This window comes from Heteronotia binoei, chromosome 8 (assembly GCF_032191835.1).
Source record: "Heteronotia binoei isolate CCM8104 ecotype False Entrance Well chromosome 8, APGP_CSIRO_Hbin_v1, whole genome shotgun sequence".
NCBI classification, from domain to species: Eukaryota; Metazoa; Chordata; class Lepidosauria; order Squamata; family Gekkonidae; genus Heteronotia; species Heteronotia binoei.
Window position 1 is genome coordinate 84,758,356 of NC_083230.1, and position 20,647 is coordinate 84,779,002.

The 20,647-nt window shown below is 41.6% G+C and overlaps 1 protein-coding gene across 1 annotated transcript in view; it reads left to right on the forward strand.

The window, feature by feature from the left end:
* CARD10 (caspase recruitment domain family member 10) overlaps nt 1-20,647 on the forward strand; it is a 71,814-nt gene that overhangs the window by 15,380 nt on the left and 35,787 nt on the right. Inside the window, exons 6-9 of the mRNA XM_060245498.1 lie at nt 10,449-10,631; nt 17,916-18,071; nt 18,890-19,015; nt 19,741-19,938. Coding sequence (XP_060101481.1) covers nt 10,449-10,631; nt 17,916-18,071; nt 18,890-19,015; nt 19,741-19,938 — 663 coding nt within the window. The remainder of the gene's footprint in view (nt 1-10,448; nt 10,632-17,915; nt 18,072-18,889; nt 19,016-19,740; nt 19,939-20,647) is intronic.

Below are 20,647 nucleotides of genomic sequence, written 5' to 3' on the forward strand. Positions count from 1 at the left end.
CAGCATGGGCAGGTTTCCTGTGCTTCCTATTGCCTACAACAACAGCCCTTTAAGGAAGAGTAGGCTCCTGTATCCTGGAGAGAAAGTAAAGTGGAAAAAGAAGAAAGATGGAAGAGAAAGTAGAACAGTTGGCCATAAGGAAGGGCAAAAGAATAAAGCCTGATGTTAAGGATCCTGCTTTGTGTTGTCTCCTTGCCTTTATTATATGCAACCTTCCCCCAAAATTTGATGTTCATGTTCTAGTTTAAAACAATTTTATTGGTAACATATGGTAACAAATCTTTTCTTACATCTTAATTTCTTTTATCTACCCCATATATTACTTTCTACCCACCCCTCCCCCTGTTACTTGACCCCCGCCGGTGTTATTTACTTAAAATGCTAATATTTAAAGGTGCCCTTAACAATTAAAACACAAATTTATATTCTCCTTCTTTCTAAAACTTAATCATTATCAAAAATTGTCCAATGTCCTTTTATTTTCCACTCTTTTTCTACATATCTTCTAAACTTTTTCCACTCTGTCTTAAAAACTTCTAAATCATAGTCTCTTAATATTCTTGTTAATTTGTCCATTTCACTCCATGTCATAACTTTTATAATCCAATCCCATTTCTCTGGTATTTTTTCTTGCTTCCACAACTGCGCATATAATGTCCTAGCAGCTGAAAGCAAGTACCAAATTACAGTTCTATCTTCTTTTGGAAATTTTTCCATTTGTAATCCCAACAGAAAAGTCTCTGCAACTTTCTTAAATTCATATCCCAAGATCTTAGAAATTTCTTGCTGAATCATCTGCCAATACTTTTTTGCCCTTTCACAAGTCCACCACATATGGTAGAAAGAACCTTCATGTATTTTACAACATCTGTCTGGCATCTTATTGTTCATCTTCGCCAATTTTTTAGGAGTCATATACCATCTATACATCATTTTGAAACAGTTCTCTTTAATACTACGACATGTCGAAAGCTTCATAGAATTCTTCCACAAGTGATCCCAAGTTTTCATCTGTATTTTATTTACATTAATTGCCTATTTAATCATTTGAGATTTCACTACTTCATCCTCCGTAGACCATTTTAACATTAATTTATATAATTTTGAAATTAATTTTTCATTATCCCCAAGCAGAACTTTTTCCATTTCTGTTTGTTTTCTTATTCCTTCAGTTTTGATATCATTATCCACCAAACTCTTTATTTGTTGCATTTGGAACCAATCATATTTATGATACAACTCTTCAGCGGTTTTCAGTTCTATTTTGCCACTTTGTATTTTTAATAATTGATTATATGACAACCACTTTTCTTCACCTATCTCAGCTGTTATTTTTATTACTTCAGCTAGCACTATCCATAACGGTTTTCTCTCATCCTTATATTTCTTGTATTTCATCCATGTATTTAGCAAATTATTTCTTATATAATGGTGAGAGAAAAAACCGTCCATCTTCTTTTTTCCATAATACAAATACGCGTGCCAGCCAAATTTATTTCCGTGACTTTCCAGCACTAAGAGTTTTTTGTTTAACAGCGTTATCCATTCTTTTATCCACACTAAACAAACTGCTTCCTGATATAATTTTAAATTCGGTAGTTGAAATCCACCTCTCTCTTTTGCATCTATCAAAATTTTCATTTTGGTCCTTGGTTTCTTCCCAGCCCACACAAACTCTGAAAATTTTCTTCGCCATTTATCAAATTGTTTACTTTCTTTCACAATGGGAATAGTTTGAAACAAATACATTATTTTTGGTAGAATATTCATTTAAATTGCAGCTATTCTAACCAGCAATGACAAATTAAGTTCATTCCATTTTAACATATCTTCATCCATTTTACGCCATAGCTTCTCATAATTATTTTTTAATAGATCAATATTCTTCATTGTTATCTCCACACCTAAATATTTTATCTTGGAGGTGACTTCACAACCCGTTAATCTCTGTAATTCTTGTTGCTTATTTATTTGCATATTTTTACATAGAAATTTTGATTTTTCTTAATACAAAGTCCTGCCAACTCCCCATATTCTTGTATTTTGGCTAACAACAAAGGTGTGACTTGTATGGGGTTTTCATTTATAAACATTATATCATCTGCAAATGCTCTATATTTGTAAGTAAATCCTTTTATTTTTAATCCTTCTATTTCTTTATCTTCTTGGATCTGCATCAGTAATATTTCAAGAGTCATTATAAACAACAATGGGGAAAGTGGACAACCTTGTCTTGTACCTTTGCTAATTATCATATCTTCTGTAAGGTCTGCGTTTATACATAGCCTTGCACGTTGTTCAGTGTATATTGCTTTTATCATTCTTATAAAGCTTTCTCCCAACTCCCATTTTCTCCATTACTGCAAACATAAAGTCCCAGTTTAAATTGTCAAATGCTTTCTCTGCATCCGCAAAGAATAATGCTACTTCCTTTTCTGGATGTCTTTCATAATATTCTATAATATTTACAACCGTTCTGATATTGTCTCTTATTTGCCTTTTGGGAAGAAACCCCGCTTGATCTTCCTTTATAAAATTTATCAAATGTTGTTTAAGCCATTCTGCCAAGATTCTTGTATATATTTTATAATCATTGTTTAATTGCGAAATTGGTCTATAATTTTTTACATTCGTGACATCTCTATCTTCCTTTTGTATCGATGAAATAACAGCTTCCTTCCATGTGTTTGGTATTTTCCCTTTTATTCTTATGTTCATCAACTTCTGCAATTTTCCTGTTAACTCATCTTTAAAGGTTTTAAAATATTTAGCTGTATATCCATCTGGCCCAGGTGCCTTTCCATTTTTCATTGCATTAATTGCAGCTTCAATTTCTATTTTTTCAATTGGATCATTCAAAACTTTTTGCATATTTTCAATTAAGGGTTCTATCTTTTGTAGATACTCATCCATCTTTTCTTTCTTTATTTTATCACCTTTAAACAACTTGGCATAATACTTAAAAATTCTTTTCCCCCCCTCTTGGCCAACCACCTCTCTTCCATCTACCACAATTTTATTAATAATTTTATTTTCTCTCTTTTTCTTCAATTGCCAAGCCAAATACTTTCCAGGTTTATTTGCTCCCTCAAAAGATTTCTGCTGCAGTCTTTTCAAATTCCATTCCAATTCTTTAACAAATGTCTCATTTGCGTTTGTAATATTGTAATTTCCCTTATAATTTTCTTTTTCCCTGGCCTTTTTCTCAACTCCCCTTCTTTTTTCTTTATTTCATTTTGAATGTCCAACAACTGTTTTTCTTTTGCTCTCATCTTTATTATTCAAGGTAATCAGTATTCCTCTCATTACTGCTTTATAGGCATCCCAGACCATCTGAAATTCTGTATCCTCTTTGTCATTCATTTGAAAGTTTTATTTTTATTTTCTAGGTATGTCACTATTTCTTTATTCTATAGTAAATCTTCATTCAGTCGCCATCTTCTCAACTTCTTAGACAATTTTGTAATCCACATTATTGGGTTATGGTCAGCCCCAATTTTAGGTAAAATCTCTATTTTCCTTGTTATAAGACCTAAATCTTTAGTGCCCCACAACATGTCAATTCTAGAAAAAGTTTTATGTCTTGCTGAAAAAAGGTATAGTCCCGCACTTCAGGGTTAAATTTCCTCCGTATGTCCTCCAAATTTTCTTGTTTGACCAATTCAAAAAAAGACTTCGGCAATTTTCCTTCTTTGTTATTTTTTTTTCCTCCAGACCTATCTAGAGAGTTCTTAATTGTTCCATTAAAGTCTCCCATTATCAAAACTTGGTCATAAGTCAGTTCATCAAATTGTTGTATGATGTCCTTTGCACCATTAGGCACATACAGTCCCAATAACAACTTTTTTTTGCATTTAATATTATTTCTACTGCTACAAATCTTCCATCTTTATCTTTAAACACTAATTTTGGCTCCAATTCTTGTTTAATATAAAAAATCACTCCCCTTTTCTTCTGTTCAGCCAATGAAAAAAATTCTAACTCCAATTGTTTATTCCATAAAAATTTGTAATCCTTTTGTTTAATATGCACTTCTTGTAAACAAACTATATTACAATTTTGCTTTTTAATCCAATGAAACGTTGCCCTTCTTTTTCTTGCATTACATTCCAAGACAATAATTTGTAATCCATCATGGTGCAAATTCTTCTACCTCCTGCACTTCCTTAGATGTTTCCTCTGTTTCCTTTCTGAGATCTTTCATATCTTTTTTAATCTCTTCTATAATTTCTTTTTTTGATGCAGTTATCATCTCTCTCATGCCCTTCATCATTCTGGCCTCCGTTGCCTCTAATTGATCCTGCATTTTCTCCAATGAAGTAGCCCTTGTACGGGTTTGCTTGTGTTCTGACATTTAAAAACACCGAAAATTTTGATCTCACCAATTTCAAATTTAACTATCAGATTTAAAAGATTAGAGCTTGCTTTTTATAACAAGCCTAATTTCGCCATCCTCAGAGCTTCCCAAGCCGAGATATTAATTTTTAACATTTTTAATCCTTCAAAAAGGCGGTTGCGACTTTTTGCTTCTCTCTGCAACTTTTTTCCCTTTTTCTTTTAAAGGCTTCTAAAGTCCATAACAAACAATATGTCCAACAGTATTTATCTTCTTGTCATCTCAATTAATTCCAACAATTTTTAATGTCCTGAACACTTTAAAAACATTATTTTAATTTTGACCTTCAAGCAATGGCCGCTGATGTTTCTCAATGGTATTATAGTCCTAGAGTAGGCTTTTCATCCGCTACTTCCTGCTTTACTTGCCACCAAATCTCGTTTTCACTGGTAAAGAGATCTCACGATGCTTGAGGTACTTCCTGCATTGATTGTATATGCTGCAGGTCTATGACAATGGTGCTCTTTTTTTCAAAACCGCAAGTAGACCAAACAAATTCCTTTCCACTTTTTAGCACTGTCCTTTAAATTTACAAAGTCCAAATTTCACCTCTTCCTCCCTTCTTCTTCCAAGCTTTTTAGATTTCCATTTCCCATCTTCTGAATTTATTCTGTTTAACTGTAAATAGTCCCGGAATGAAAGACAGTAATCTGTACCTTTTCTGCCAATTATCCAGATCCACACCGGTCTTGTGTAGCTTTAGATGTTTAGCAAAGTCCAAGAATGTTAGGATTCTGTCGAGCTTATGTCAAGTAAATGACTCTGAGAACTTCTGCAGATGATGAAAATGCAACTCTTCTCCGGAGAACCCTCAAAGGAGCCCCCCCCCCCACCCGGGACTCCCTTTTAGCCAAGGTAAATCTCCTCAAAGTTTCCTGTGCATATCTTGGACTAATCTCTAACTGAGAAAAGTAGGCAGTAGGCATTAATTTGCCTTCCACTACCCCGAACAGAAGTTCCAGCCTGCTCCCGTTATGAGAAGCAGCTCAGCCAAACAAGCATGGAAAATGTGTGTTGTGAGGATCATGAGTAACTTGTGTTTCTGTTACACATGGTTGAAGTGCCAAAATTGAGCTACTGGATGCATGCTATGTGCTGTCATGCTGATTTTAAATTAGGTCGTGACTAGGAATTAATGATCTCCAAAACATCCTATCATTAGCAGCTCTGCTCAGATCTTGCAAACTGAAGGCCATGGGTTGTATACCGTAGCATCTGAAATACAGCTGTTCCATCATCTCTGCCTGTGAGATGTTTGATCTTAGTCTGCAGCAAAACTTACTCAGAATATTTCTCCAGGAGAAAATTCTATTAGCGTACAAATTTACACTCACAAGTTACAAGTGTATACTTGATGGTTCTTTGTATGTGCGTTGAGAAATTCTCATTTTACAGTCAATGCATGAACAGCTAGATGTCTGATACAAATACCACCTTTATCCAGACACTGGTCCCTGGTTTCATTCGTAAAACGAATGTGTGTTGGCTCTTTCTTAAAAATGAATGTATGCACATACAGAGAGGATGTACATCCATTAACTGTAATGTGTGAACAGGGCTCTTGTCGCTAACAATACTATTTCCTATTGTCCCAAATATGCTTTGCAGCTTTCCCTCTCCAAATTCCTCCTCAAGGTTTCCATCAGCTTCCCACATCCTCAAGCTTGTGTCTAAGTATACATGAAACTGCATTTTCTGCTATAATATGATGTCGCTTGTTGGTCTGTCTGTGTCTCCTTCCTCTTTTTATTATTATCTCCTTCCCCTTGATTCACTGTATATCGCACTCACTGTGGTATAAGCAACTGCCTACTCTTTGGCTGTGTAACTCTATGCATATTGATGAGGCTGTAAAAATGATAGATAGCAGCAGCCGAAGCCTTTGCAGGTTGCATCTGAGGCACCGTAGCAACTTCCATTTTTTTTGCTTTGGGAAGGCACTGCTACACAGCACATGGCCAACTGCTCCTTTTACTTTTTAATGAACTGAATAGGCTACGTTCTCATGCATTTGGGATGCCAGTGCCTTGTTGCTTAGGGTTCCTGTTCCAGAAGTGAAGGATTGGATCCAGAATAAGCCTTCCATAATTGGGACAGAATTTTCCTGCCTCCCCCATCCCACTGCACCCAACTGATCTCCACAAAGTGCTACTACTGGGAGATAGGGAAATATGAGAAAGGTGTTGAGGGGGTGTGGTTACCAGCTCCAGGTTAGGAAATATCTGGAGATTTGGTGGGTGGAGCCTGAGGAAGGGAGAAGATTGGGGAGGGAGGAACTTCTTTGGGGTATAATACCATGGAGTCCACTGTCCAAAGTGGCTGTTTTCTGCACATGAAATGATCTGTCAACTTGCAATCCCAGGAGGACTCCAGCCACCACTTGGAGGCTGGCAACTGTGAGGTGATCTCCTGGGATGGGAAGGGTCCATAGGTAGACAAGTCACCATTATGTACAGCTAAAATTGGTTTCAGTTAGCATCATTCTCTGTTTGGTTTTTCACACACATTATATTAGTAATTAGTAATGTCTACAACCAGTCTGGAATCTGAAGAAGTGAGCAGTGTGTTAGTCTTGCTCTTTTCTACTGCTACAGACAGACTAACATGGCTACCCATCTTGATCTATAACCAAGTCTGTAAGGGAAGATTGTCACACACCTGTTTTAATATTGGCTTATTATGGTGGTAGGGTTGTCAGGTTGCCGGTGGGGGATGGAGGGATAAAGTGTCTAAATCCTGCTTGAGAAACTCCTGGAGATTTGGGGATGGAGCCTCAGGACCTCAGTGGGTTCAAGGACATAGAGTCCACCCTCCAAAGCATCCATTTTCTCCAGGGGAACTGATCTTCATAGTCTGGAGATGAACTGTAATTTCCAGGGATCTCCTGGCCCCACCAGGAGACTGGCATTCCCATGGGTAGGCACATAAGAACATAAGAGAGGCCATGTTGGATCAGGCCGATGGCCCATCCAGTCCAACACTCTGTGTCACACAGTGGCAAAACCACCACCCCCACCACCAACAACAAACCAGGTGCCATCATGAGGTCTATCAGTGGGTCAGGACAGATGCCCTGACTCTGAGTTCTGTTAACACAGGATTCTTGTCAAGTAATATCAAGTTATATCAGTGTTGCATTGTAGTATGAGTGATATTATTATGGAGGCAAAAGTCACTGTTATGCCCACCTTAAAGATAGGGTGTTATCTGTGCTGAGGGCCAAGGCACAATGATTTTGGAGCTCTGTGGCAGGCACTCCCTCTGTGTAATAAGTCAAAAGAGCAACCATGAGGGTGGGGATTGATTTTTGGATTGTAAACATAAGAGAAGCCATGTTGGATCAGACCAATGGCCCGTCCAGTCCAATACTCTGTATCACACAGTGGCCAAAAAAACCAGGCGCCATCAGGAGGTGCACCAGTGGGGCCAGGACACTAGAAGCCCACTGGACAGTGTTGACCACTGTGTCTATGGCACTAGTGTTTAGCCCTTTTCTATCTCTATTGTTGCCTTCCTGCTACACAAGAAGACATTTTAATTCACCATCTCTCCTCACCCCAGCACCTTTCGTGCAGCCATTTGGCACTTATTCAAATTCCTTCCTCCTCCTTCCCCCCATTGTGGCAGCTTTTGAAGCTTGCATGTGAAGTGAGTGCATGTGTGAATGCAGTCCCTTTTAAATGTATTGGATTTAAGATTCTTGGGCCACGGTACTGACCTTTCTTCCCTATAAAAAGGACCTTTCCTCCCTACCATTAGTAATTTTTTTAAAAAAATAAACATTCATATGTGTGTGAACAGCTGAGATTGGTTATATATCTGTTTATATGTCTGGGATTTTTTTTTCTGCTGCCGCCACCCCACTCCAATTTGGTATTTTGCATATTTGTATGTGTATGTGTTTGCACCTGGGAGTAAAGGTGACCTCTGGTGACTGACCCCTGCTGGGGGCTATTCAGAGAGGTAACAGTATAGAGCAGGGGTGTCAAACTTATTTGTTATGAGGGCTGTATCTGACATAAATGAGACCTTGTTGGGCTGGGCCATGTGTGTCATAAAATGCAATGCCAGGTAGCAGAGAGATAAACTATAAAGGACAAAGGCAAACACAATTAAAGATTTTTTTAAAAATATATATCTTTAAATAAACCATGCTTAAAACATTAGCACTTGTTGATCTTAGTGCTTTCTTTGTATTTCTCCCATGGGATCCAGGGAACTGGGGAAAGGAAGTTCTGGTTCTTTCCTTCCTTCCCCATGGGACTAGGAGAGGGAGGGGCCTCAGTCAATAGAAGGAAGAGAGGGTTGGCTCCGTAACTCTGCTGTGCAGTTGAGAGAGTCTGGCAAAACCAACTATTTCTCTCCCTTTTCCTCCCCAAGGGAGGAGCCTCAGCCAATGGAGAAAATAGAGGCTTTGCTCTGTAGCTCCTGTTTGATTGAGCAAGCTTGGCAAAGCAGGCTGTGCTGCAAAAGGAAGCAAGAGAGAGGGAGAAGGAAGCAGATGACAGCCAGTTGCTTGAAGGCCTGATAGAAGCCCTCCAGGGGCCTGATTTGGCCTCTGGGCTGCATGTTTGACACCCCTGAAATAGAGCCTGCCCCTGTCCTCCTGACTAGGTATTTCAAGGAAGTCTTCCATCCAAGTATTAACTACAGTTGACCCTGCTTAGCTTCTGAGAGCTAATGAGATCGGGCTTGCCTTGGCTACCTAGATACTTGAAGACTTTATTGGACCACACCTTTGTTATCTGGTTTTAACCTCTGGCATGCATGCCTCTATATGAGGGCGGCTTCACTTTGAGCAAATGTCCTTGTCATTCTGCTTACAAATATAGAAGTTGTTCTAATACTGTTATGAATTTCTGGCTTTTGGAGTTTAGTCACTGACTTCTCACTGTTGCTATGCAGTACAAATCTTGTTTTTCATTCCCGGGAAGCACACAGAGCCTGTTTCCATATACCTATATTTGGCACTGTCAGAGCTCTTTGTGTAAAGTGGAGTGTTTATGACAGAACAACTTCCAGCTCTTGAAAACACCTTTCACAGGCCACGTGGGTCTTGTTGGGACAGTCATTTGCTCCCAGCATACCTCACAGAATGGTGGTTGTGATGATAAAACTGAAGAGTGAAGTATGTTGTAGGCCACTTTGGGTATCCATTGGGGAGAAACGTGGGGTATAAATGAAGTAAATCAACACAACAGGGTACCATGTAGGGTTGCCAGCCTCCAGGTAGGGCCTGGAGATCTCCTGGAGTTACAGCAGATCTCCAGACTATAGCAGGGGTGGCCAATGGTAGCTCTCCAGATGTTTTTTGCCTACAACTCCCCATCAGCCTCAGCCAGCATGGCCAATGGCTGGGGCTGATGGGAGTTGTAGGCAAAAACATCTGGCCACCCCTGGACTATAGGATCAGTTCCTCTGGAAAAAATGGCTGTTTTGCAGGGTGGACTGTATGACATCATATCCTGTGGAGGCTCCTCCCCTTCTCAGGCTCTAACCCCAAATCTCTAGGAATTTCCCAACTGGCAATGAGGATTGCTACTCTCCAGGTGGTGACTGGAGAGGTCCTGGAATTACATCTGGTTTTCAGGTGACAGACCAACTTTCCTGGATAAAATGTCTGCTTTGGAAGGTGAACCCTATGACATTGTACCCCATTAATATCCCTCCCCTCCTCAGATCTTGCCTTCTCCAGAATCTCCAGGAATTTCTCAACCCAGAGCCAGCTGCCCTACAAGTGGTAACCCTAGTTAAAGGGGATTTTGGCATTACTCTGTGTTAAGTAATCTCTTTTCAAAAGAGAGGTTGATTTGGAAAGAAGCCTTATGCCTGCTTTTTGACCTCAAAGCTCTCCCCCCTAACCCGAGAAATGTGGGGTGGACTGTGGGAGAGACACACTTTGCACATACTCAGATGTCCTGGTGTTCAGGACAAAATTGTTTGATTGTCCTAGTTCAGGTTGAACCTTATGTACATCTCTTTTGCTGCCTTTCCCTCCATTAAGACTTTTTCAGTTGAAGAGACCTGTTAATTTTTGTTCCCTTCATTTCAGGTGGATCAATTGAAATGCAAGGTGAGCAGCCTGGAGGAAGAGTGCTCTGTGCTCAAGAAACAGGCATCCGAGGCTCCCCAACGAGAGGCGGAAGAACACAGCATTGCAGACACCATATCAGAGTTGCAAGCGGAGAACCAGAGGCTCATAGCTTCACTACAGGAGCTGCAGAATGTGGTGCAGGTATTAGCTAGGGCAGTGGAGGAAAAGGAATAATCCTAATAGTTCTCAGAAAGGAAAATGAGAGAAATTACTTGGGTTACAATGAGTCATTACCAAGTTAAAAGGATTATTGGCTTATCTCCCTTCTCTGGCAGAGACAGCAGTTTTTCCAGAGGTCTTTAGTAGGCCAACTACCTGAGACTGCTGAGCGGAAGATGCTGGTTGGTTGAACTTAGGCCCTCAGGTGGGCAGCACACATGCTGTATTAGTGAACTTGGTGCCCCTTTCCTCCTTCTCTGCTGAAAGGAAAAGCTAGCCAAAAGGGAAGCCAGTAGTGTTCAAAGCCTCTATCAATGTCATAATCACCATTTTAGCCAACTATAATCAAATGAGTGCCAGAGGCTGTACAAACAGAAATGAGGAGAATATTTGGAGGTTGAAGATTTATTTATTTTTTTAAAGTATACAAAATTTATGTTTGAACAAACAGTTTGCTTTGGGTTATGGCTGCTTTTACCCCAGTACTTAGAAAGTTACCTCATGAGCAGGGATGACACTTCAGGGCTCTTGTACTTTTCTTAATTAGTATTTTACTGAGGGTTTTTCATTTTAAGAAAGAACACACTATGCTCATTGGGCTCTTAGGTACCTATGATGTATGTATAGTTCAGAGAAATGGTCCTGAACTATTGTTAAAATAATCATGAATGTCCCATTAGCCCCTGCAGGCATGGTAAGGATAGGGCCTCTGAGTTTCAGGGAACAAAGAAGCCAAGGAAGAATTGCTGTCTGGACTGCAGGCAATGCAAAGGTACTGATTTTATGCAACCTGAATGGAGCAGATGGGAACAAAACAATTGATTAGTAACTAGAAACAGGAAAACTGAAATAACAAAAACATGTAAATAAGTAATGAAAGCTGTTTGGGTTTAATGCCAGCCCAGGCCGGCCCAGGACAGCATTATATCAAACTGCAGCAGTAGAAAAGAGCAAGAGTCTAGTAGCACCTTAAAGGCTAACAAAATTTGTGGTAGGAGGTGAACTTTTGTGATTCACAGTTCACTTCTTCAGATACCTGGAGAAGTGAGCAGTGGCTCAAGAAAGCTCACACCTTACCACAAATTTTATTAGTCTTTAAGGTGCTACTGGACTCTTAATCTTTTACTATTAGACAAACACAGATTTCTAGATGACGCTTCTGTCCTAGACCCGTGCCAGTCTGGCTTCCGACCGGGTCACGGGACGGAGACGGTCTTGGTCGCCTTGGCAGATGACCTCCAACGGCAACTGGATCGAAACGGTGTAGCGGTGCTGATGTTATTAGATCTGTCGGCTGCATTTGATACGGTCGACCATCGGCTACTGATCCACCGCCTTGCCGACATTGGGGTTAGGGGGTCCACTTTACAATGGCTGTCCTCCTTCCTCATGGGTCGGGGACAAAGGGTGGCGATTGGGGGTGAACGATCCCAGAGGCGCACACTAGATTGCGGGGTGCTTCAGGGAGCAGTCCTCTCCCCGATGTTATTTAACATCTATATGCGCCCCCTTGCCCAGATTGCCAGGAGGTTTGGGCTGGGTTGCCATCAATATGCAGATGACATCCAGCTCTATCTGCTAATGGACGGCCGGCCTGCCTCCGCCCCGGGAAACCTGGATCGGGCGTTACGGGCTATCGCAACGTGGCTTAGACTGAGTGGGCTGAAGTTAAACCCGGCAAAGACAGAGGTTCTCTGTGTGGGTTGCGGCGCTCCAGGAGGGGAAATATCTCTCCCGACCTTCGATGGTGTGCAGCTAAAGGCGGCGCAGTGGGTGAAGAGTCTGGGTGTCTTGCTGGAGCCTTCATTATCAATAGAGGCCCAGATAACAGCCATTGCCAAGTCAGCATTCTCCCATCTGAGGCGGGCGAGGCAGCTGGCCCCTTTCCTGGAGCGTCGGGACCTAGCAACGGTGATCCATGCGACGGTCACCTCACGATTGGACTACTGTAACGCCCTCTACATGGGGCTGCCTCTGTGCCGGACCCGAAAGTTACAACTAGTGCAGAACGCGGCGGCCAGGCTGTTGCTTGGTCTCCCAAGATGGGAACATATACGGCCGGGGCTACGCGAGCTGCACTGGTTACCGATTGTATACCGGGTCCAGTACAAAGTGCTGGTTATTACCTTTAAAGTCCTATATGGCCGAGGACCGGCCTACCTGAAGGACCGTCTCTCCCCGTATGAGCCCCAGAGAGCACTGAGGTCAGTAGGAAAAAACAGACTGACTACCCCTGGGCCAAGAGAAATTAAACTACAGAACACTCGCACACGGGCCTTTTCGGCTGCGGCCCCATATCTTTGGAACCAACTCCCAGAGGAGGTGCGGGCCCTGCGGAACCTTGATCAGTTCCGCAGGGCCTGCAAGACCACCCTCTTTAAATTAGCTTTTATGAACAGCTGAATTATAATTCTACAACGAAGAAATATCCGCCATCAGCATTAACTAGAATAGCGTCAATGATAATGTTATGGTTTGCTTTAATTAATGCTCTAACTGGTTTTTAAGGTTAAATTAATGCTCAATTTTAATGTTCTTAATGTAATTGTTTTATTAATGTACCATTGGTCATTGTGTTGTTTATTACTGTTCTATTTATTAATGTACCATTGGTCATTGTGTTGTTAGCCGCCCTGAGCCTGCTTCGGCGGGGGAGGGTGGGATACAAATAAAATTTTACTTTACTTACTTACTTACCCATCTTGATCTATCAAACTGCAGTTATTGTTGCTTCCCTGAAACTTCTGCTTCTCTAGGTGGTGAGAAAGGGGCAGGCTGGGCCAAGACAGGGGCTTCTCTGGCCTCATCTGGAGGAAAGGGGGCTAGTTGCACCGTGTGCATGCACCCTACCTCTGACCAGGGGCAGCAGTAGAGCTCCTGCTTCTACCTTGTGATGTGTGCTTTCCAGCTGTGCCTGCTTCCTGTCACTATTGCCTTGCTTATTACTAGGCTCTGATGTAGTTTCCTTAAAATAAGCATTTTTAGACTGCTTTTCTCTCTTTGTGACTCCATGTGGATTACAAAATGAAAAGGTTAGTTCCTAATATTAAAAAAAGACCTTAACATCCAAACAGAAAACAGAAATTTGTTCTTGTCTGGGTCCACCAAGCTGGTTATCATGGGTTTCAGGTGAAGGGTCAAGACCTTACATTAAAGCTTCTTTTTCAAGTGGCTCCCTTCCTGTTCAGCTTATGTGTTCTTTATCCTGTCTTGATATCTGGGGGCATTGGCAAAGATGGGGGATGCTTCTTGAATTATCATACCTGGATAAGAAGAGCCACTTTCTGTAGGCCAGATGATCTTCTTAGTCTGCCAGCTTCTTTTGTCCCATCATAAGAATATTTGATGTTTTAATTTTCCTCCCCCCCAACCCCCATCCATCAACTGTTCACTCCCCCCCCCTCAATTTTCTCTCTTCCTTGTAAAGGGAGGTCTATGACTCAGGGGCAGGGTACCTGCTTTATAAGCAGAAGTTCTCAGGTTCAGCCTCTGGTATGGCCAGTGAAATCATTTTAGGTAGCAAATGCTGGGGTACCTTTCTGTACCTGAGACTCAGGACATCCCTTGCCAGTAAATGTGGATAATACTGAGTTTGATGGACCAGTGGTTCAGTTCTGTGTAAGGTAATGTCAAGGATGAGAATGGAATGGGGATAGCCCAATCTCCTTGGATTGTGAAGGCTGAGCAGGGTCAGTACTTGCATGGGTGACCACCCAGGAGGAATCTGCAGATGAAGACAATGACTGGCCACCTCTGCTTGCTTACTTACACTTGGTGTTGCCGTAAGTCAGTTGTGACTTGATAGCATTTACGTATATAAGGTAGCTCCATATGCACTTGCTAACTTTCTGTAATTTTCCTTTCTGGTGTCTTCACTGATCCCTGATATTCTGAGTAAGTATGTAGCAACCATAGCCTTTCAGAGGTAAATGTTGTAGCAGTGTTTTAAGAATAAGATGGTTAGACTGAAAGAAAGAGGTGATCTAGTGCACTGATTGGAAAAGGAATGAAATATAATATGCAAAAAAAGAGGCAGGGAAGAAAGAAGCTGAAATCAGGCAAGGGAAGTAAATTTTATCCTCCCCCGTCAAAGAATGTGTTTTAAAATATGTGTCACTTCTGCTTCTTTTTGGATGATATTTTTTTTCTTTCATTGCTAACCAGCTGAGTTAGCCACAGCAGGCTTAAAAGTGTGCCTTGAGATTTCCAGCCATTCAGTATTAATCTTTTTGCCACCACTGGTGCTCTATAAATTACGCTTACTTTTAATAGTTTTGTTGTAGGGAAGATCTTGCTGGTGCAGGTAGGCTGCAGCCTTCAGCAGTGCGGTTGTTCCATTGGGTACCAAACTTTCAGTGGTGTTATCCTGAACTGCTGAAGTTCAACAAAAAGTCCCACAGGCCTGTGAGAGTGTGTGTGTAAAGTGCTGTCAAGATTCAGCCGACCTATGGCGGCCCTGTAGGTTTTCAAGGCAGGAGACTTTAACAGAGGTGGTTTGCCATTGCCTTCTCCTGCATAGTGACCCTAGAATTCCTTGGTGGTTTCCCATCCAAATACTATCCAGGGCTGACCCTGCTTGGCTTCCTTGATCTGACAAGAGTAGGGTAGCCTGGGCCATCTTGTCTTGCAGCTTCTACACTTGATCTTAGCTGAAAGGCCAGAAAACAATTGTTTCGCAACTTCTTAATTCCTAGAAGGTGATTCTGTTGCCTCTGGGAGCACTCTCCCATATAGTTATGGCTGCTTATCACATCAAAGTTGTTTATCACCCCTTCATCCTGTCATCACAACACCATCCCTGTTCGGTAGGTTAGGCTGAGAATTTGTGTGACTGTCCTGAGGTCACCCAGTAAGTTTCCATAGCAGAGTGGGCGTTGAACCTGGTTCTCCCAGGTCCTAGTCTGACTCTCAAACCACTGTGCCATGCCAACTCTAACTACTATTTTGCTCACCAGACCTGGCAAAGACATTGTATAGCCTGGCAGTGGCAGGCACTGATGCAGCGTATCTTTATTCTTGTTATCTTCTGTGCCTGATGAGGACTTTAATGTCTCTGTGCATGCAGTGTCTGTTTGCACACTAGGCTGGGTCCTGACTTCAGATCATGAAATCCTGGTTTAAGCCCTGCTTGGTAAGCAGCTGACAACTGTAAGGCCTTCACCGCCTTGCTGCTCAGTGCTCTCTCCCACCAACTGGATCGCATCCATGTCCCACATTGCCTAGCCAATGTATGTGAGTTTATGCATATCCCTTAAATGAAAGACCTTCCCTCTTTCTTCATAGCACTGTCACTTCTTGAAGATTTGTCCTTCATTTATTTCTCCTTCTCTTTTCCCCCTCCCAGAGTATCACTCTACCAAGGCTGCCTGTTCCACCTCTGCCTGTCTGGAATGCACACTTCCCAAGATTTATTTGAAAAGAGAAATTGTGCTTAACAGCTTAACCTCTTGCAACAAGACTGAAACAAAATCACCTCCGTGCTTTGCAGGAGGATTGGAGATAGTGCTTCTGGTTCTGGGTCAGGGCTGGTGTTACTAAAACACTAAAAATAAAATCTGTTTTAAAAGAGAAGTCCTTTAGTGTTTAGGCAGTGCTGGAATATCAATAGGTGCTTTGAACTGCCTTGTCTCTCAGCTGTTGTCTTGGAGCAGTAAGCTGGTGGCTGGTGATATGGGCTATGCGTGCTCCCTTCTCTGCCCCCTCCTCCATCTTCTCCATGGCTGATATGGCAACATGTCATTTTAGTATTTCTTTCCTCTCTGTCAAAAGGCATCCTATATGAGAGAGCTCTAATGGTCTGCTATATCCTCGGTTGTTTTTAATGCTATTTATACAGCTTTATCTTAATAACTTGAAGTGTGTCAAAGCCTAGAGAAAACCGCTTAAAGATGTTTTCTGTTTGGAGTTCCCACCCACAATAAGGATTGAGTGGCAAAACATATAATTTAACTGGCAGGGGGAAGGGAAGGAACCATTTGCCTGTATATGGCCTGCTTTTCTGGAACTATACAAGCCCTAAATGTACTTACTACTTGGAATTACATATTGTCATCATCTCTAGTCTTCCAGTTCTTTCCCCTTCCTTTCTTTTGCTCCCTTCTTGCTTTCCTTTCTCCTGTTCAACCCCTCTTCCCCTTTTCCTGGTAATATGAAAAACAGACTTCAGTTTTTAAAGAAAAAAAGATTAATAAGGGCAAATCTGGAAAAGTCAGTTACATAAATTGATCATATGCTTCATAAAATGTTGACATTGCTGTTAACCCATATAATTTTAACTTGGAATGGTTTAAAAGCTAGTCCCCCAAATCATATGTAAGGTTTTTTGTCTTGAAAGGCAAGTTCTGTTGCTCCATGTTCCTAATAAACCACAAAGCATTGTGTAGTTATGACATTTTGACTCTACAACATTCATGTGGAACAATGTGTGGCATCCTTATTTTGGACATCTGTATTTTTGTCAGCTCTGGTCAGTATTGTTTCCTTATCTGTGGTTAGTCATTTGGCTGCAGCTGCCCCACCACAGCATAAGGATCTTCACTGTGTGACTGCAGATAAATTGTGTGTAAACAAAACAATCTTTTGAAATAGTAGGGTCATTTAAAAAATGTGTCCTGTTAAGCAGAGCTTCAGCCTGAAATCAGAGTTTTGCATAACCATTTTGTGGTTTGGCTCCGTTTCCTGTGGCAGCCACTTTGTGGTTGGCTCTACCTCCTGTGACAGCTGTTTTGTGGTAGCATCCACCACCCAATGTCATAATCCTAAATGTGCCCACGGGTTAGAAAGGTTGGGAATTCTTGAACTAGGGCATATCAAGATGGACAACTTCAGCTGCTTGAACAAGTTGTCCCTTCTCTCATGGGAATTGTAGGGCTTGTAATGAATATCTGGCACTTTCATCAAGCTACAGTTCCTTGGAGTTTTTTTTGGGGGGGGCGGGGCACTGTGACATCTATAGCAGTAGAAAAACTGGTATAGGTCTGCCTTTATTTTCTTGGAGATATGCCGTTATTTTATTGTGGAGAGCTGTACAGGAAGGAGCATATTGGTAACTGTTTTTACTTCAGTGCCCCTGCTGGAAATGTTGATAATGGTCACCCTGAAACAGAATTTCCCACACTGTGACTATGTGGTCCTTTCTATTTTAAAACATTTCAGATTTACAAAAAAATAGAAATTCAAACAAAACAGCCATTTGCTTTTTACTTCATGGCCCCTCAAGTTTATTCATTATGCTTCCCCCTGTGAGCCCACAATCTTGTTTTCCAGATGGCAGGTGAAGGCCAGGTACCAAGTTCTGAACGGATTCTTCTAGATATTCTGGAACATGACCGGAAGGAAGAACAAGCTGACCGCCAGGAACTTTGCCAGAAACTAGACTCTGTGCAAAATGAGCTGCAGTGGGCAGAGGAGTTGAGAGATAAGGTAGGATGCCTTCCATCCCACAAGCATCCTGTGTGGCACAGCCAGCTTCCTTATGTGTTTGTAGTTCCTTTATTTAGAACATTTATACCTCATATTTTCATAGCACGCTTGGTAACAAACTGACACCCCTCTCCCAATTTTAATGAGCCTGGGACCTGTCTCCCTTCGGGACCGCTTCTCCCCTTATATGCTTCAGAGAGCACTATGTTCAGGGTCCCAAAATCTTCTGTAGATTTCTGGACTGAAAGGAGTTCGATTGTCTACCATTAGAGCCAGAGTGTTCTTGGTAATAGCCCCCACTCTGTGGAATGCCCTCCCCGAAAACATCAGGGCCCTGTGGGACCTGCCACAGTTCTTCCAGGCCTGTAAGACCGAACTATTTAAGTTTGTCTTCAATAGTTAAGGGGAGGTAGCAAGTGTCCCACAGCACTGACAATCCCACTGGACAAATATAGATATTCAGAAACATCAATGTGCATCTTGGATTTTATGGTTAAAATGTGTGGATTGATTTTATTTTATATTGTTCTTAATATTCTATGTGTTTTTTAACTGCTGTTCGCCGCCCTGAGCCTGTTAAGGGAGGGAGGGATATAAATTTGATAAAATAAATACAAATAAATCTTAGGAAAGTCAGTCACAATTGGACTTAGCGGCAGTGTGAAAATGCTGGGTATGATCTGCACCTTTTTAATTACTTGAGGTATCCCAGATCTAGCTTTGGCACCAAAAATAAGCTGTAGAGCTGAGTGTTGAATTAATTTAAGCCCTAAATATGTCTCTGGAAAATGTAAGTCTTTGCATTTTCCCACCCTCAGTATTTGCAGGAAGTGGAGCTCCTCCAGCTGAAGCACCAGACCCTGCAGAAGAACTGTGACCTGTACAAGCACAGAATGAACACTGTACTGTCTCAATTGGAGGAGATTGAGAAGGAAAGAGATCAGGTGAGTTACCTCTTTCAGGAGTCCATTCCTTCTGCTGGAATTGGAGCCCCAGCTAGCTGGCTGAATCATCCAGTAGGAAAGTTCTGGGCAGGGCTTTACATCGTGGTACTGGCCACTCCCCTGTAACTTCATCCCACAGTGTGCCAGATAATGCATCTGCAGGACCATTTCTCTAACTGCCTGGAAGGCTGGGTGTGGGGAGTGGGGAAGTCCTGTCTCTTTAATAGAAGCTTAATGAGATGTTGTTTACCAGTTAATGCTATTTACTTCCATACTTAAAAAGCTTCAGCTGCCTATTCCCATACTTTACATTTCTATTAAAGAGGCAGGACATTTTTCTTTGGTCCTGTTGGCAACTCTAATTTCTTCCCATGTATCCCTATGCATCACCTTTGGTTTTCTGGCTGGCACCTTCTAGTTGCCCCCACCACCACCTTAGTGTAGCCTGCTTAGCATATACTGAAGCTTGTTCCTTCTCTGTAGTGGCTTCCACCTTGCCCTAAATGGTCTGATGAGGACTTCCAATAGCCTCTGTCCTCTGCTCCAAATGCAGAGGCAATTATGCAAGAAAAAATAAACAAAAATATGCAAAGCTGTTTAATTTGCATAATTCAGACGTTAAAATTTTTAAAATAAACTTGCATGCACACAGTTCTGTCCATAATCCCACCTGACCAAAGTAAATCTCTACTGCTGCCTCCGCTTTAGCATGGTGTTTGTTTTAGGCAATCCAGAGTCGAGATGGCATTCAAGTGCAGTACTCCCAAAGCCTTGTTGAGAAGGACCAGTACCGCAAATGTGTTAGGGCTTTGGAAGAGGAGAGGGATGAGTTGCTGAGCAAACTGACCCAGGCAAAAGGCAAGATCAACACACTGGAGGCCCAGCTGCAGCGATGCCATTGCTCCAGGGCCTTGGGCAAGAAGGTGAGTTTAACAATGGAAGATGATTGTATAAAAAAAGGGTGACTGGACTTCCGGGGCTTGAACATGATGAGCTGACCTGCTTCTTTCAGGAGGAACAGACTGGAATCTTTGTTTTGGGCATAAAAGGCATTCTAACGCCTACTGCCTACATTTTCCAGTAAAGGAATCTGTCTAAGACATGCTTGAAAATTTTGAGGGGACTTGCTTTGGCTGATGAGAGATCCCAGGAGGGGTTTCTTTTTGGCTTTGAAGAATCCCCAATGAAGAATTGCATTCCATCGTCTACAAAGAATCTCCGGAGTCATTAAATTGAGAAACTCATCAAGATTCCAGCTTTCTATGGACTATAATAACATCTGAAGGCAAAGTGGACAGTATAAAGAAGAATAGACTTCGTTAAGGTAAAAGATACTTATCTATCACTCCGGGACTAAAATAAGACTGTTAAAACAAAAGATTTAAGGATATGGCAGGGAAAATTCTAAATAAAAGTTTTCAAAAAGCCCTGACAGTAGAAGGGAGTAGAGTCAAAATAATGAAAGAGCTGCCAAGACAAGTGATAAATGACAGGAAGAAATACAAGAGATTAACAGAGAAGCTGCGTGCAGAGGGCACGAGATACAGATGGATACTACCCGAGGGTTTGGGCTTTTAACAACGTGGAAGAAGGGTTACAATAAGGAATGAGCAAGAGATGTACAGTTTTTTT